Consider the following 18,410-nt stretch of genomic DNA (forward strand, 5'->3'; position numbering starts at 1 on the left):
ATCATACATCTAAAGACATTCACTGAAGCACTTTAATAGCCAAAGACTAAGTACAATCTACATGTTCATCAACAGAAAAATAATGAAGTAAGTTATGGAATCCAAAAAATGTAATAATCTGTGACCCTGAAAGGAAACACTGAGATGTGTAGGTTGCTAACAGAACAGTTTTTCAGGATGTGTTAAGGTAGGTAGGTGGATAGAGTATGTGTGTATACTGTGTTTCTGGTTGTTTTTAAAAACATGAAGAGAAACACAAACACACACACACACACGTATATACATACAGTTTCTAAAAGGCATGAGGAAAAATCAAATTTTTCTAGGGAGTAGGACTGGGGTTCCAAGAATTGAGATTTAGTTTTGTTATGTTGCCTTTTCATATTCTTTAGATTAAAAACAAAACAAAAACCATGTGCTTATGTTAAACTATTATAAAAAATATACATAAAACATCCTTCTCCTGTATCAAACCAATGTCACTTCTAGACTGTTTTTGTTCCCTCCATTCTCCAAAATCACCTAGGTAGATGCGTGAACTGCCAGGACGATCTTCAGCTCTTCCCTTCCTCTGACCCTCTAATCAGCTATGAGATTCCTCTCTCCTGACCTCTTTTCTTACAAAGAGCTGTGTGATATCTCTATATTATTTATTTTACAAACTTTAACAAAAAATAAAAGAAAGCAGAATCACTTCTGTTTCTGCTAATGCCAACAAACAGTAACAGCTACCATCTACCACATTCCTGCTGTGTGCAATGCCCTTACCTGCATGATCTCATGTCACCATCACGACCCTTCAATGGGGTCAGTAAAACACTGTCTTCTCCATTCCAGAAGCAAAGGTCACCCACAGGTAGGTGAGGAATGAAGCCAGGATTTAAATGTAAGTTGACCTGAGTCCTGAGCCTTAGCCCCCTACACACACGTGGTGTCCCTTCCAAATCCAACTTCTATTTTCTATGTTCTCATCAGTCCAGGTTCATGGGCATCCCTGATATTTTTCAGTGATTATCATAGAACTGATAAAATTTTCACTGTTTAAAAATTTTTACTGTTTTTTTAATTATATCTTAAATATTTTCTATATTGTTGGTCTTTACAATTATAATTGTTAGTGCTTATGCAATAAACAGTCCAGTGGATATTCTAGAATTTGCTTTATTATTCTATTATGGCAACATATTTAGAATGTTTTAACATTTTTGCAATTGCAAGAAATGCTGCAAAATACCTTTCTTGCCTCAAGCCTTTAACCTTTTCTTGGATAATTTCCTTAAAATAAACTTCTACAAAGTGGGATTCCCATGCTAAACAATTTATATATTGCCAAAATGCCCTTTCCCTTTGCTATTTACACTTTTTACAGCCATTTTCACTGCTGCCAGCAAGACATTAAAGTCATTTATTCTACCATAACCTTGTCAAAGTAGGGTATAACTAAAAATTTTGCTAATTAAGGAAGTACAAAATGGTATCTCATCATTTTGATCTGTATTTGTGATTATTAATGAGGCTGCATTTTTCCTTGGTATCTAATACCTGGTCTTTATCATATAAACTGTTTATTCATTCTATTCACCAATTTCTCTAGGAGATCTTAGTACTTCTCTTACCAGTCTGTATCTCCTTTTTACATGATAAAGATACCAATCTTGTGCCTATTGTGTTTTTTATATATTAAAGAATTAGAGTATCTCAGTACTGGAAAAGACCTTAGAGCTATTTACTCAGTTTCCTATCTGGTAGAAAATCCACCCCCCCCCCCAAATAGAAATTTAATTATTAAGAAATCCAAGAGAATGTCTTACCTGTTAGAACAGTTATGGCAGAGTCATCCTTGCTGGCAGCTTTAAGTGCAAGCATGATTTCATTATACATCTATGTGAAAGGGGGAGACGAGGAAAAGAAAAGAACTTTGAAAATAATAACTGCCACCTGGTGGATTGACTAAAGTCAGTCTGCAAGCCTGCTCTCTGCAAAGTGCCTTCTGTTTATGTTGGTTGTATTTACATAATCAAAAAGGCAGTTGGATACACTTGAAAGGATTCTCATTCTTTTTACAACTACTCCGTGTGTATAATGGTACCACGTGCTATGGTGGACACTGGGGGATTTGTCCACTTTTTCCCAAAGTAAGCAAGACACATTTCTTGAGCTTTCAGAATTAATGCTGGTGGGGGGGGGGGGGAGGGAGGGAGGGGTCCAGGAAGCTCTACAATGGGTGGAGGGTACAATGCAGCTGGAAGCTCAGAGGAAGCACTGATGATGCATCTGGCATGGGTGGGAGGGGAGGTGGCCATAGAGTTTCACGAAGCGGTTTTTCAGCTAGGACCTCAAAAAAGAGCCCAAGTGTCCCAGGCAGTCTGAAAAGCGTTAATGAGTGTTAAAGGCTGGGATTTCAGGACACTGTAATGGTAACCAAAGACAACAGGACAGTATTTCAAATCAACATCTCTGAAAACCTCAGATGTGTAGTTGTTATAGCTTTTAATGCACTGGTGCCATTTCTACCTCAGATGGGACATCACTGTGGGTGGGAGAGAATGATGAAGAGGGCTGATATTTATGCACACGCAGACACTGAAAAAAAAGATAGACTTTACATAATTTATGAGTAAAAGTGAAATCATATTCATTGAGGGAGGAAATGAAGAAGTAATGCCAATATTATTACAGTTATGATGACATAGCATGATGGGGTAACTGGCAAGAGCTGGGATTATGAGATGGATCTATTAGGATTTCAATTTAGGTTTTCCAGCTTATTTGAGCAAGTCACTACTTAACCTAATTATTTTATTGTTAGGTAATAATAGCAGTAGGCTCTGTATGGGAACTAAAGAAACCTCTGTGTGGAAAGTGCTGACACTGTGAAGAATACCTGCTATTCGCCATAATCATCACCAGAATTATACAGAATTGAGTGAAGGGCAAGGGAAATAAAGTTTTGAGAATCAAATGTTCTACTAATTGGATGGCACATACCCAACCTCATTGAATTTTTATTTAAGACTATTTTAAAGTTAGTGTGCTCTTTCTGCTATAAAGCATATGATAAACCCAATAAAGAAGGTTATAGATAGTCCTCTCAAATTTTAATTGCAGTTCAGCACGAAGCATCTAATTAATTCCCTATAATTTTTTCAAGTGGAAGGGGTGGAAATGGTTATTTTTATTATCATTCTAGTTCAATGAAAGATTCAAAGATCAAAGTTGCTCTTATAAAGCAGCTCATTTTAAGCAGAGCTGGGTTATGCTATATTTAAGAGGAATGCCTTATTTCCTTTCTCCCTCTACTTGTACAAAATAAAGCCCCATGCAACTAGAATAGTACTCCCTCTCAAGTCTAAGTGACAGGAACAAAGTCTGGGGATGGTCTATCCTGACCTTAGAGAGAATCTCTATGCACATTCACTTATATCAATATACACTTCATTTATGTTAATTTATTTGTGCTTCCATCGTTAGGAAAGTTGCAGTGCTTTTTGGACATGCAGAACCTACCCGAAGCCAACAAGTTCTAAATAATGAATGCCCAACTTGGTTGTGTGAAGTAGCAGCCACCATTACTCATCTTACTACACCAAATCAAACGAGAGATCACAAAAATAGGAATGATGCTGAAACACTATAGCTTTTGAGTGAAATAGGGGAAGAACAGAAAAGCAGAACAAACTCTCACGGCAGGTCGCGTTACCTGAATTGTAATTGCATTCCTTTTGGCTGGCCGGTTCATCATGATCTTTGTGATGCCGTCTTCAGAGGTTACCACCAGGGTTTCATATCCTGGTTGTTTCCTGTCTGCTTCAGGCTTCACTTGGCTGGAGGAGTCAGAAGAAGAACTCAAACCAGACACCAGATCCACATAGTTCTGCCTCGCAGTTTCCTGAAGAGAAGATGACAAATAACTTCGGCCCATGGTCAATGAGTAAGCATTTTGAGAAACTTATAATGCTAAGAAACAGCACCTTCCAATGAAGAAAGAATAGAGGTTCTGACTCAACAGAACACATCAAGATCTCACAGGTTCCATCTGCAATGGCTTAATAATGAGAAGTACCCAACTTTCTTCAGGAGTATAGCAAATAAAATAATTGCAAAGTAGCAAGTAAATTTACCTTGGGCAGACTGCCAAGGGCATTCCATGCATCCCATTTGGCCTTATTGATCAAGTCGAACACCCCTGGTTTGGGTGTATTACAAGGTCCTTCAGTGGCCTGTGAAAAGCAGAGAGGCAATTATCAAATGTCCATGCAAACTGGAGTGTTAAATATTTAAGATCCATAGAATGCACAACTAGCATGAATGTGCCTTCCACTCCCAAATACTTTCGGAAGGTATATAAATTCATCTGAATTTTCTCCTTGCCCTCCCTTTGACGCTATTACTAAAAATACACAACAGAAAAAATACTGGAGAGAGAAAATATGCCATGAGCTGTTAACCCCTAAAATAGGTTATAAATGCCTGCATGTGAAAATAATGCAAGGTAAGGGTTCTGGGAAAGTACTTTTTTTAAAAATTCCAGTAGTCCATTAGTTTTATACTGATGATCACACTTTTCAAACACACTCAAAACATTCAAGCAAATTATCTTCAAACGTGACTAGCCAAACCTACAGCATATTCTGAAACCCCGCTCAGAGGTACAAAAACATACCATTCATTCAGTGGTGGATTTTTGCTAACTAGAGTTGTGCCTAGGGTAGCAGGGATGGGGGGCTGTCAGAGCCACTCGCCCTTTGGAAGCTGAACTGAAGGGCATGCAAGTAAGAAGCATAAAAACAACTAAATTTTACTTGAGAACAGGTGGAGTGTTTTAAGATGAATAAAATATCCCAAGCAACTGCTTTCCACTTAATTAACCACATTTAAAAACTTTAAATTCCATAATTAGCCAAAAGAGGAAAGAAGAGGCTTTGAAAAACAAAGGCAGTAAAAGAGTCTGAGACTTTCCCAAGACAGAGAGACTAGAGTCACCCTGCAAGGGGTGGATACCTGAGAAGCTGGAGGCAACACACTTCACAAGCCTCCTTCCCCATACCCACCATGGAGTTAGGATAGCAACACTTCTCCCACAACACGTGTCTGACTACACACGTGGAGTACTGCTCACCAGGGAGGCTCACTCAAGACTCAGTGTTCAAAATTTTCATTTGGGGCTCCATCACATGGGTATGGTTGACTAAGTAACCAGAAGCCCCCACTCTAAATCACATTGTTAGACTCTCCAGGCAGGCAAAGATACTCTGTACCAGGCATGGTATCTCAAGGGCTGAGGGATTACCTCCCAGAAATCAAGGGCAAAGGCTACACCTCTTTCTGAGCTAAGTCAAATTCTTCACTATACACACCCATATGAAAGTAAAGGGAGGCTCATACCAATCACAGGAAGAGGAAAATAGATCACGCCCAGGAGCTCAGATGAGCTGACTTCTCAAGGTAGTCTTTAGACATCACAACTTAAAAACTGAAGTTTAAAATTTTTGTTATAAAAATTTTCAAACAGGGGCACCTAGGTGGCCCAGCCGGTTAGGCAGTGGACTCTTGGTTTCGGCTCAGGTCATGATCTTAGGGTCATGAGTTTGAGCCGTACATCAGGCTCTGCACTCAACAGTGTGGAGCCTGCTTCAAATCTTTGGTCTCCCTCTGTCTGCCCCCCACCCCCACCCTGCGCACATGCACGCACTCTCTAAATAAACATTAAAAAAAAAATAAAACATACACTAAAGTACAATATTCTAATGAATTCCCAATACTCAACCTAACTCAATAACTAGCATTTTTTGGTCATACTTGCTTTGTCCATCCTTTTTTCCCTTTTTTTTTTTTTTTTTTTTGCCCATTTTAGTGATTCCCAAACACATACTACTTCACTCCTACATACTTAGCGTGCATTCCTAAAACACATCAACATTTTATTATATAGCCATGATGCCCTTAGTAATAACTCCCAGGTATCACCCAATATTCTATCCATATTCAAATTTCCCCAGTAGTCTCAAAAAAACTCCCCCCCCTACCCCCCCCCCCCCCCCCCCCGCCGTGGATATTTTCTCAGCCAGATGAGGTCAACACCTTTGGTTGTCATCTTTTTTAAGTCTCTCTTACTCTCTTACTCCTGAGGAGTTACTTTTTGCCTTAACAGTACTGCAAAGACCAGTAATATACAAAAACTCTCATGTATACAGGTTTGAGAGGCAAGGCAGCAACCTCAAAAACATGAGAAACAGATTTTAGTAAAACACACAGCGTATCTGAGAGCCATCTGCTCAAAACGTCTCTAAATGATATGAGACCTCAGGCAGTTACCTGCTTATACAGCGCATAGAGTTTTAGCTTCACTTCATTTCCTGGATCCTTCAAGCGTTTCACCTGACTCAGTGCACTTTCAAAGTCCTTCTGACTGGCTCTCATTGCTGTTTTACTCATGTGCAGCTGAAGTGCTGGGACCTGCAGGGAACTACAAACAGGCACACTGATTTCTAATTGTTCCCAACTGTTACATACCAAAATGCTATATTTCTCCTTAAACATGTTCCCTATACCTGCCCTATACAAGTTGGCTGCAAATGGTTAGTGGTGTAGGGGCCAAGGGCAGGCAGCCCCGAGATGGGCCACTTTGGCATGAACAATATTTTGAGTAAAAAGCAAGCAAAAGCCAGCAGATGTAGGAAAATCTCTCTGCCTCCCCACCAACTGCCTGAGTTTACATTGGAAAGAAGAGCGGTTGGAGGAAGAAAGCCACTAACAGAGATTCCTCTTTATCTAACAAACTTTACCTAACAGGACCACCTTTGTTTTGCCAACATTCTCTCACCTTCCTGCTACTGGTCTTCTTCCCCTTTGTATCCTCAAACCCATACCCCTTCTCCTTAGCTCAGAATGGAAGCTTCAAGATACAAGTCATACAAGCCTCTTGCTGCCTATTTTTGGAAATTCATGTCATGTATTCCCCATATGTATGAAACTAAATTTGGTTTTCTGTGAATCTGTCGTATGTCCATTTGATTCTTCGTCCAGCTAGAAAGATCTTGAAGGGCAAAATAAATTTCTTCTTCCCCAACAGTGATTTCTAAAAATCAATACAGAGACTAACTGTAGTCATCTTCAAGTAAACGAAAAGGAAGCTACAATACAGCAATGCATTTGTAGCAATTCAAATTAAATACTGGTAAGAACAGCTAGAACCTGAACTGCCACAAAATTTTGCCACTGGCAAGAAGTAAATGAAAGGCATGCAAAATGAAAGTAATCAGGAGACTGAGTCAGAACAGGTCAAGTGAACAGAACCTGGTCTTTTGCACCCTGTGCACCAGAAACCCTGTCTGCCCTTACTGATTAACAAAGTATAAACTACTACAAGGTCAATTCTTCCTATTCAGCAAAATGTGTGTCTCAGATGAAAGGAGGGGAGAATGAGCTAAAATACAAGAAATGTTCAAAAAGACAAATGAGCTGTTGCTGGCATCCAAAGAGCCAGCCACTTCTTAGTGAAGTAAGGGACCCACCTAGGGGAAATCTAACTGATGTGGATGCTAGTCTGTGAAACTGGGCTGAACAGGTATAACTAAATACTCACCCCAGGAAGTTTAAGGAGCCAGCTAGAAGCAGAGCAGAAACAGCAAGCACAAACAGGTAAGTTTTTAGCAGGCAGAGGGGAAGAGAAAATTTCAGTGCACAGTATTAAGGCAACAAGCAAAAAAACAAACAAAAAGGGTGTTCACAATGATGACTCTGGCATATAAAGTTCAAGTTAATGGGATCAAAGATTAAAACATACAATTATTAATGGAGCCCAAACCTAGTATCACTTCTTCTGCAATAACACAACTTTCAAAGAGTATAATGAACACTATGTTCAAACCCTTAAATATTAGTAATTCAATAAGTCTTCAACAATTTTTATATTAAATAATTGAATTAGTTTCTTTCCAACATGGAGGAAAAAACTGCATCCTACGTGAATCTGGCACCCGTCAAGTTCCAAACAAAATGAAAGGAAAACAAAATGTCCATTAGAAGGCCTAAATAAATGTGCAAGTGTTCACAAAATATAGTACACATTTATTTTAAGCTAAAGTTAAAAAAAATTACAAAACACTACCATTTAATATACAGAATCAGGAAAATCGTTAACTCTATCACATTAAGGCAACCACCACATTACCGGCGTTTCTGGTTTCTTACGCATAGCGTCCTTTTTGTGTGTGCCATTTAAGATTTTTTTTTTTTTTTAAGTAAACTCTCCCCCCAAGATGGGGCTCAAATCCACAACCCGTGGTCAAGAGTCACGTGCTTTACTGCCTGCATAGCGGGCGCACCCCCCTCCTTTTTTAGTTTTTACATAGTTTGTGTACCCCGCCATTTAACATTATTCTCCAAGTGTTCTCCAAGAAGAGAATAGTTAATAAGGGTTTGCGTTTCTACAGCGTTCAGCAGAAAAGCCAAGCGTGCTTAGATGTTCGACCTCATTTTAGCAAACTACGTTTGTAACCCAGAAGCAGCCAGGGTGGCGGCGTACAGGTCGGAGATTTGAGTGCTACGCACTCCTGCAGGGAGTGTGGCCCGAGGCGCGCGCTGAGCGCGGCCGCGCGCGGGGAGAAGAGTCGCAGCTTAGGCCCCGCGGCTTCCACCCCGACTCTTTCGCGCCCAGCTGAGGAAGAGGGCGCGCGTTTCAGGATAGTTGCTGGCACTGTGTTCCTGAAAAACCATAAAAGCATAGCCCTGTTGCTCACGGGACAAGTTAAGAGAGAGGGCACCTCCCACAGGCGGCGACTCCCCCGGGACGGCGGCGTCGCAAGGGCGACCCTGGACCCCTGGCTCAGCACTTACCTCCTCAGCACACTAGGGTACCAGCGCCGGGCCACTCTACCCGCTGCGCCAGCCATGGCTACCCCGAGGGTATGGGCGTGAACGGAATGCCAGGACCAAACAGGGACGGGGGCGGGGCCCGCGCGGGGGGCTGGGGGAACGATGCGCGGGGGCGGGCCCGGGGCAGGGAAGAGGCGGGGACCCGATAGGTCAAGGCGGGCGAGACGGCGTGTGGGGCGGGGCCAACGCGCGGGGAGGCGGGGCGGGGCTGGAAGTGAGTAGGGGAGGTACAGCGCCCGAAGGTTCTGCGGAGGCTTGGGGAGATGCGGGGAGGCGGGCGGAGGCGGAGGAGGGAGAGGGGAGTTGGGGCGCTGGGGCAATGGCTGGCGGGAAGCCGACAAATGGAGCGGGAGACTCAGGCTGTCCGAGCTCCAGGAGGTGCGTTAGGAGGTGCGAAGGTGTAATGGGTACACTGGAACTCTGCCAAAGTTTGGGCTACCTACTAGAGGGCCCGAGGAGGGGTGGTCGCTTCCCTCTACCGCCCAGCTACCTAGGATGGGCCGTGCGTTAAGGAAGGAAAATAATGAGGGTGTGTTTAAAAAAAAAAACAACACGCCTTACTTACTGCAAAAGATGAAAGGTTTACAGACCTGGTAGAGCACCTGGGCATCAGAAGTTGCTGACTATTTTAAACCCATCTTTTCACATCAGTAACTCTGGATAGTTGTTAGTTTTGCCGAAGCGTTTAACAAAGTATTTTCTTTGGGAAAGAATTTTTTTTTTAATGTTTATTTATTTTGAGAGAGAGCACACAAGCAAGGAGGGGCAGAGAGAGAGAGAGAGAGAGAGAGAGAGAGAGAGAGAGAAAGAAAGAAAGAAAATGAGAATCCCAAGCAGGCTCTACACTGTCAGCAGAGAGCCCTATTCAGGGCTTGAACCCACTAATCATGAGATCATGACCTGAGCCGAAATCAAGAGGCGATTAACTGACTGTGCCACCCAGGTGCGGCTTTGGGAAAGAATTCTTAAGAATTGAAAGGACCTTTGGCAGTCAGCTCCTCCAGTCACAGGAGGACAACAAAACTCACTGTTTTAAATGGGGTTAAAAAGAAAACCACAGGTCCAGAATGGAGTCACTTATGTTAAGGGCCCGGAGTCAGCAAACTAAGACTTAATAAATTAACCTGATTGCAGTTTCATACACTGCCCCCTCCTACTTTGTAACTGTCAATAGGGAATTTCCTGATCAACAGTAGGAAATTTACTGATGACTTCTTCTGTTCCTATTAGGAGGTTGACCTTGCCTAAAATGATGCATTGTTTGCTAATCATTGCCTTCTTTCTGCTCCCTCTCTGCCTTTTCTACAGCTCAACAGCATGCCTGATTCATGAATCATTTCATAAAGCCAGTTAGCTCTTCAAATTTACTGTTTAAATTTTTATTTATAGTGCTCAAGGTGTAACATCCAAGTAGGCCTGGATTACCTATATATAGTGAGCCAGGGTAGTTGTAATTCTTTCTGTAATCACACAAGAAAAATGGTGTTTCCCCATTTTGCTGTTGTGGAAATTGAGGTCAAGAAAGAGTAATTAGGTGGCTTGCCCAAAGACCTGTGACTTGGAAGTGATTAGAATGTTTCAACTCAAAGCCCAGAGTTGAAGTCCCAAGTAATTTTATTATTCCACGCTGATGGTCCTTTAGTATTTGTGCCTCATCAGGCAGCTATGGGTAGTAGTTCAGCTGGGAGCAAGACTGAAGGCCAGGTAGAACAATTTGGACTTCTCCTAAAACTTCAGACAGTACAAAGTTATGGTTGGTAGGCTGAGCTGTTTCTCAAAGGCATTGGTCCTGTCATGGACTGAGTTAAGTGACCCTTTTAGGCAGTGAAAATACACTAGTTGGAAATTGCAAAAATACTGGGAGATTCTCTGGACTCCAGAAGATGAAACACTTCTCCGAAATATTAGTATTTTGAAAAAGTCCTTTAGTGGTGAACATATTTGGATTATGCCTCCTATATTTCAACAGAAAAGTGGGATGTGGGAAATTATCCTTGCCAAAGTATAATTTTAAAAATATAGAGGGAGCATTGGTGAGAGGCTTACTTAACTCATTAATTAGGGAACTAACAGGATGGTAAGAAAGAATTTGAAAGGCTGGCTTATATCATTACTATAAAAAAGAATGCTAGAGTAGACAATACAAAGTTGGTTAATGTCTTACAGAGCAATAAAACCATAAACTCTGGAGTGTATTTTTTTTTACTGTTATTCAAATAGTTTGCATCTCCACTGGTTGTATTTACTAAAGACCACTATATGCCAGTGAATGAGTGAGGGGAGATAATTGAGAAGATAGACATTCCTGACATCTTGGGTCCACCTTTGGTCTATCAAATCGTTACCAGAAGTTCAGGCCATGCCATTTAAACATGGTTATGATGGCCTTGTGGGTAAAAAGACCAGTTCTCAGCTAAAGGGAACCACTGTGAGTTGGTTAGAAGCTCCACCTGAGGGTGAGGACCATTGTATACACACTAAGCTGTTTGGATTTTGTGTTGAGAGCTTTGGAGAGCCACTGAAGATATCACTGGTATGTCTGGTTATCAGTTCTTAGTGCAATAATACACTCCCTCTATATCCTCAGGGTGTAATGAGTCTAGATAAGAGTAAGCAATGCACAAAGTTCTAATCTCTAGTATATGATCAGGTTCCCCTGGTGCTTCTGAAGGCCTTGGAAGGGGAATGTCCTATCTGATTGGATCCCATTTTAGAGTATTGATTGCAGGGGGGAAGGGTCTGCCTGGAAGGGAATTTGATGCTGTTCTGTGTACAGAGAATCCCAGACTCCCCTGGAGGTCACAGGTGCCTACTGTCTTCTGCTGTAATGATGCTTAGGAGCCAGGATGCCCACTTCACACTGTTGTGCTCAGTAGTAGGAAATTTTTATCTTAAAAATATTTACTTTTTTTTTTAATATTTACTTTTTTAGAATCGCAGAGTAACATCTACCAATTGTGTGTCTTCTGTCAGTCATAATGATTATTTTTATTTCTGATTTTCAAAACATCAGATACTGTTATGACATACAAGAAGTCTGTCCCATTCAGTCATGATGAGCTATTTGGGAACTATTGTCCAATTAACAGTGCATGCTAGGAGCCTGGAAGCATCTTGGAATCTGTCTCACTGACACCTCACTTTTATCAGTTGCTACATCTGACTCTAACTCTGACTACTAAATATTTCTTCACTTCTTTCCTTTTCCCCTCTACCACTGTCTTAACATAGACCCTCATGGTGTGTGACTACTGGTTTTTGGATTATCATTAGTTACGTTACCATAATAGCCACTTACCAGTTTTGCTGACTTCAGCCCCACATCTGCAGCCCATTGTCTATCTGCTTCCTAACTGGTTTCCCTAAATTGTAAACCTGACGCTACACTCATAATTCTCCCCAATCTCTCCCCATAATTGAAAATCTTCTGGTGGGTCCCCATTGTCTTCTGAAAAAATTCAAACTTCTTAGTCTAACCTAAAGGCCCTCAAGATTTGGCCCTTGCCTACCAGTTTAGTTTATCTCTCACCGACCCTATACTTGAATCTTCCATTGCAGATGAACTTGGGATGCTCTGTTTCTCTGAGTCTTCATATTCTCATCTTATCCAGAAAGTCTCCTCTGACCTCCCCCTGCCATCAGGTATATTTCTTCCTTCTGAGCTCCTATAATCCCCCCTGTCTTCTCTTTCTCATAGCACCTGTGTCACTGTATATGTCTGGTTAGTGATCTGTCTCCTCACTCACCCACAGGCACACACTGAGAATTCCACACTTACAGTAAACCCCAGGCCCCACCTCCTAACACACTGCTTGACACAAAATAGACTGTAAATGTGTATTGAATGATGGGCTATTGAAAATGTCTATCTAGGCCATATTTTTCCATGTTTGATAATAAGCTATGAGTAAATTGCTACGTTTTTATGAAGTTTTAGAAGGAATTAACATCAGTGTTTTTGTGCTTTGAACTATTTCTTTTTCAGCTAGTGGTAGTTTAAGGAGAGGGAAGTTAACTGTTGCCAGTTTCCTGTGTTAAAACAAACTAGGGGCACCTGGGTGGCTCAGTCATTTGAGCGTCCGACTCTTGACTCTTGATTTCAGCTCAGGTTATGATTACAGGGTTGCTGGATCAAGCCCCACATGGGTGCTCTGAGCTAAGCATGGAGCCTGCTTAAGATTCTCCGCCCCCCCTTGCTCCTCTCCCCTCCTCATTCTCTCTCTCTCTCTCTCTCTAAAATAAATAAAAATAAACAAAACTAGAAAAAGTGGGATTAAGGAAACTATGGTATTTAAATCTATAAATTTCTGGGATATGGTAATATATTATCTTCAATTAGTCATTAAAGATTATTAGTCCATGTTCTGTACTCCATATCAAAGCTATTTCTTGGCTTGAGTTCTATAACATTGCTTGAGACCAGTTAAACCTATGCTGCTATTATGTTTTCTTTACTAAATCTTTTTTTCTATGTAGGCTTTGTATCATCTTTCTAAACTGTCTTATACATGATTAAAATATAAATATATTAAAATATATTAAAAATAATATTCTGGAATCTTATATGTTTTTGCATGTTATTTCTATTTCTATTTTCATTTCTATTTCAATTATTATAATTTAGAGAAGAAAGACATTTCAGAAGTAAACATTTGACTCACTGTATCACCTGTGCCTGAGTTCCTTATACTTGAATGATTTATTCATTCATCCATCCATGGCTATTTTATCCACATTGTGTGTGGGTGGGTGGGTGTGGGTCTGGGTGTGTGTATTGCACAAACATAAACCCAACCTTTTGTTTGAGGATTACCTTTCAACCCTTTTTCTCTAGCAAAGAAATCTCCCTCAGGTATCCTGCTCTGAGAATGATTGGAACTGATACCTATTACTGCGTAAGAAGTGGCTGTTGTTTCCAGAATAATTCCAATTTTTCTTGTTCGCACCAAAGCTTAACTTACAACCTGTCCAAATGCATAAAAAAGAACAAGAACAATGGCCACGATAAAAAATGAGCCAGGAGAGTCACAAAAAGAATCATAAGCTATGTATTCAGTACAACATTAAATAATTTACATTGATTCCAGGGCTTAGAAAGAGGTCAGAGAATGACATCCACGGTTGGGGAAGCAGATGACATCCTTGTTGACTAGCAAAGGTGATATGGCCTCTCCTTTCTGTATAAAAAAGAAGTGAATTAAGATTTCTATCCATAAGTCACTGAATGAAAACTTTAAAAAGACACAGTCGGGGCGCCTGGGTGGCTCCGTCGGTTAAGCGTCCGACTTTGGCTCAGGTCATGATCTCACAGTTCGTGAGTTCGAGCCCCGTGTCGGGCTCTGTGCTGACAGCTCAGAGCCTGGAGCCTGCTTCACATTCTGTGTCTCCCTCTCTCTCTGCCCCTTCCCTGCCTATGCTCCGTCTCTCTCCATCTCAAAGATAAATAAACATTAAAAAATTTTAAAAAGACACAGTCAATCCTCATTATTCTCAAATTCTATATTTGAGAACTCACTCACTCTCTACAAAATTTATTTGAAACTCCAAATCAGTACTCCTGGGGCTTTCATAGTTATATGTCTATTTCATAGACACGTGTAGAGAGAGCATCAAAACATTTGAGTTTCAGTACATGCATGTTCCCAGCTGAGGGGTAGGTAAACCAGGCGATGATCTGCTGTCTTGTTCCAGCTCTCATACTGCAAACAAGTGTCCTTTTCATGGTCTATTTTGTATCATGTTTTCCACATTTGTGTGTGGGCATGTGGTTTTCTTTATTGGTGGTGGTGGTGGAAATTTGCTGTTTAAAATGCCTCCAAGTATAGTGATGAAGTGCTGTCTAGTGTACCTAAGTGTAAGAAAGCTGTGATGTGTCTTATAGAGAAAATGTGTCCTAAATAAGCTTCACTTAGACATGAGTTATAGTGCTATTCACATGAGTTAAATCTTTTTTAAAACTTTATTTATTTATTTATTTTGAGAGAGAGAGAGAGAGACAGAGCAAGCAGGGGAGGGGCAGAGAGAGAGAGAGAGAGAGAGAGAGAGAGAATCCTAAGCAGGCTTCATGCTGTCAGCACGGAGCCCAACTCAAGGCTCCATCCCACGAACCGTGAGATCATGACATGAGTTGAAACCAAGGGACACTTAATCGACTGAGCTATCCAGGCACTCTGGCATGAGTTCAATCTTAATGAAATTTCAATGTGTATTAAATAAGTTGTCTTTAAACAGAAATACACATAAAACAAGGTTATGTATTGATTCGTTGATGAAAATGTGACCAGAGGCTCACAGGATCCTAACTGTATTTTCCCTTGGAGCTAACAGGGTTCAGTATTCGCTAATTCAGTGTTTGCAGTGACTTTAGAAAATCTCACTTGAACAAATAATGAGAATTAATTGTGCATACAGCTGTGTTAGCTTGGGCTTCGTGAAACAGACTTCCAGAAAGGAGTTTATTTGGAAATCATCCCAGGAAACATTTGTGTGAGAGGAGTGAAGACAGGAAAGCAAAAGCTGCCAATAAAAGGTGAGTGAATTAAGCAAATTAATCAACTCAGACAACTCTGAGAGCCAGTGAAGAACATGTAATGGGTGATGTGGGTGGCTCAGTTGGTTAAGCGTCTGACCCTTGACATTATCTCAGGTCATGATCTCACAGTTCATGAATTTGAGCTCTGCAATGGGGCTTGGCACTGAGAGTGCAGAGCCTGCTTGAGATTCTTTCTCTCCCTCTCTCTGTCCCTCCTGTGTGCTCTCTCTCTCAGAATAAAAAATTAAACTAAAAAAAAAAAAAAGAACATGTACCATGGAGTTTCATTTAATTATGGTCCAAGAGTGTACTTTGTACTAATTCAATGCTGTTAAATTTGTTTTAAAGAAGTTTGTTTTGTGGCCCAGCATATGGTCTATCTTGGTGAATGTTCCACATGTCTTAGAAAAGGCATTGTTGTCAGGTAGATCTCTCTCTCTCTCTCTCTTATTATTTTTTTTTAACATTTATTCATTTTTGAGAGAGAGAGAACATGAGTCAGGGAGGGGAAGAGAGAGGGGGATAGAGGATTTGAAGCTACCTTGGTGCTGGCACCAGTGAGTCTGATGAGGGGCTGGAACTCATGAACTTTGAGATTGTGACCATAACTGAAGTCAGACATTCAACCAACTGAGCCACCCAGGCACCCCATCAGGTAGATATTCTTTAAATGACACTTACTGATTTACTGTCTACTTGTTCTGTAGATTAGAGAAGAATCTTGATGTAACAAAGTATATTTGTGAACTTGTCTCTTTCTCCACTTAGTCTTATCAGTTTCTACTTCATCCTCTGTTGTTAGATGCATACAAATTGGTGATTTTATGTTTCCTTGATGAACAGAACTTTTTATCATGTATTGTCTCTTTTTATCCCTGATAAATAATTTTCCTTGATCTGAAATCTAATTTATTTGATACTAATATAGACAATACAGCTTTATTTTGATTGGGGTTTATGTGATTTATTTTCATCCTTTTAATGTATGTATATCATCATAGTTAAAGTAGGAATCTTGGGGTGCCTGGGTGGCTCAGTCGGTTGAGCGTCCGACTTCAGCTCAGGTCATGATCTCACAGCTCATGAGTTCAATCCCTGCGTTGGGCTCTGTGCTGACAGCTCGGAGCCTGGAGCCTACTTTGGATTCTGTGTCTCCCTCTCTCTCTCTGCCCCTAGCTCACTCACATTCTGTTTCTGTCTCTCTCAAAAATAAATAAACATTAAAAAAATATTTTTTAAATAAAAAAAATAAAGGTTTCTTATAGGTAGAATATAGTCAGTTTTTAAATTTAAATCCAATCTGACAATCTTTGTTTTTTTTAATGGTGTATTTAAATCATTTACAGTTAATGTGATAACCAATATGGTTGAATTAGGCCTACCATTTTGTTATTTTTCTATTTGTCTCCTGGTTTTTTTTGTTCTTCTGTTACCTCTTCCTGCGTTCCTTTGCATATTTTTTGATGTTCCATTTTAAATTATCTGCTAGCTTTTGGCTGTATCTGCTTGTATTATTTTTCAGCAGTTGCTATAGGGATTATGCTATACATGACTAAGTTTTCAGTCTACTTAGAGATGATGTTTTGTAGCTTGAGATAAAATGCAGGGCTTGTAACCATATAGATCACTTTACTGCCCCCTTTATCTTATAGTTGTCATATGTATCACATTTACACCTTCCCAGACAATCTTGAATTTTTGCTTTCAAAACTTATACATATTTTAGAGAACTTAAAATAGAAAAATATCATTTAATCAGACATTTATCATTTCTATTGTTTTTGTTTTTTTCATTCCAGGTTTCCCTTTGGGAACATTTTCCTTCAGCCTTAATTCCTTTAGCAATTTCTCTTACAGTGGATATCATTGGCAATGAATTCTCTGTTTTTCTTCATCAAGAATAACCTTATGTTACTTTAATTCCTGGAGGGTATTATCCCTGATTATAGAATTTTTAGTTGACATTTCTTTTAGCACTTTAAAGATTTTGCTCCACGGCCTTTATAATTTCTGATGAGGAACTTTAGTATTCTCTAGTAACTGTAGTATTTGAATTGTTGTTCCCCTTTATGTAATGTATCATTTTGTTGTGGCTGCTTTCAAGACTTTTCTTTATCTTTGTTCTTCTTTATCTTTGTTCTTTAGCAGTTTGGTTTTGATGTGTATAAGCATGGTGTTCTTTGAGTTTATTTTGTTTGGGGCTAACCAGACTTTTTAAATTTATAAATATATGTCTTTATTTTTAGTCCTTATTTCTTCAAATATTTTGTCTGTCACAATATCTTCCTCCTCTTCTTTAGGGACTCCAATGAGATTGATATTGTCCCATGGGTCTCTGTGACTGTTTATGTTTTAATCCTTTTTCTGTCTATTCTTCAGATTGGATCATTTCTATTAATCTCTTTTCAAATTAACTGATTCTTCTCTCTGTCATCTACATGGTTATTGAGGCTACCTAGTAGATTTTTTTCTTTTAGGCATTCTGTTTTTTTTCTTTCTCAAATTTCTATTTGACTTGTTTTATGAGCTTCTCTTTGTCTGCTGACAACACTTATCCTTATTTTCATTCCAGATGTATTCACTTTTACCTGAAGGAAGATTATAATGAAGGCTTTAAGTTATTGGTTCCTGTTGGTTTTGTTTCACACTGCCTCATGGGTTTGTTCTTTTGCATTTGACCACTTGGATTTTCTGTCTCTGATGCTTTGGCCCTCCAACTTGTCTGATGGGCAACCCCACTCTCATTGCCCAGTCCTATGTTGGGCAGTCCTGCATTTGACAGTTCCAGTGTCAAAGGTATGTCTTGGTCCCTCAGCTAGGCTATTTTAGGTCTTTGAAGATTTGATTAGGACCATTAATTCCTTTTCTCTCCCCTCCTTCAACAGCGTATTCAATTTGCTGGACAATTTGAATTAAGTTGAGCTAAGTGGATTCATTGATAGAAAATTCACAGGTCCAGTCCAGCCAATGTAATACATCATTACAAGGTGACTGTTATCTT

The 18,410-nt window shown here is 40.1% G+C and overlaps 1 protein-coding gene across 1 annotated transcript in view; it reads right to left on the reverse strand.

Annotated features, from left to right (window-relative positions):
• Window positions 1-8,919, reverse strand: part of ECI2 (enoyl-CoA delta isomerase 2) — a 19,350-nt gene extending 10,431 nt beyond the window's left edge. The window contains exons 1-5 of the mRNA XM_047102563.1: window positions 8,839-8,919; window positions 6,316-6,466; window positions 4,122-4,220; window positions 3,701-3,889; window positions 1,812-1,881 (exon numbers count right to left, since the gene is read on the reverse strand). Of these exons, the coding sequence (XP_046958519.1) occupies window positions 1,812-1,881; window positions 3,701-3,889; window positions 4,122-4,220; window positions 6,316-6,466; window positions 8,839-8,894 (565 nt within the window). The 5' untranslated portion in view covers window positions 8,895-8,919. The remainder of the gene's footprint in view (window positions 1-1,811; window positions 1,882-3,700; window positions 3,890-4,121; window positions 4,221-6,315; window positions 6,467-8,838) is intronic.
• Window positions 8,920-18,410: the final 9,491 nt, after the last annotated feature.

This window comes from Lynx rufus, unplaced genomic scaffold (assembly GCF_022079265.1).
Source record: "Lynx rufus isolate CCGP_SWC_20201006 ecotype Redwood Valley unplaced genomic scaffold, mLynRuf1.p SCAF_6, whole genome shotgun sequence".
Taxonomy (NCBI): Eukaryota; Metazoa; Chordata; class Mammalia; order Carnivora; family Felidae; genus Lynx; species Lynx rufus.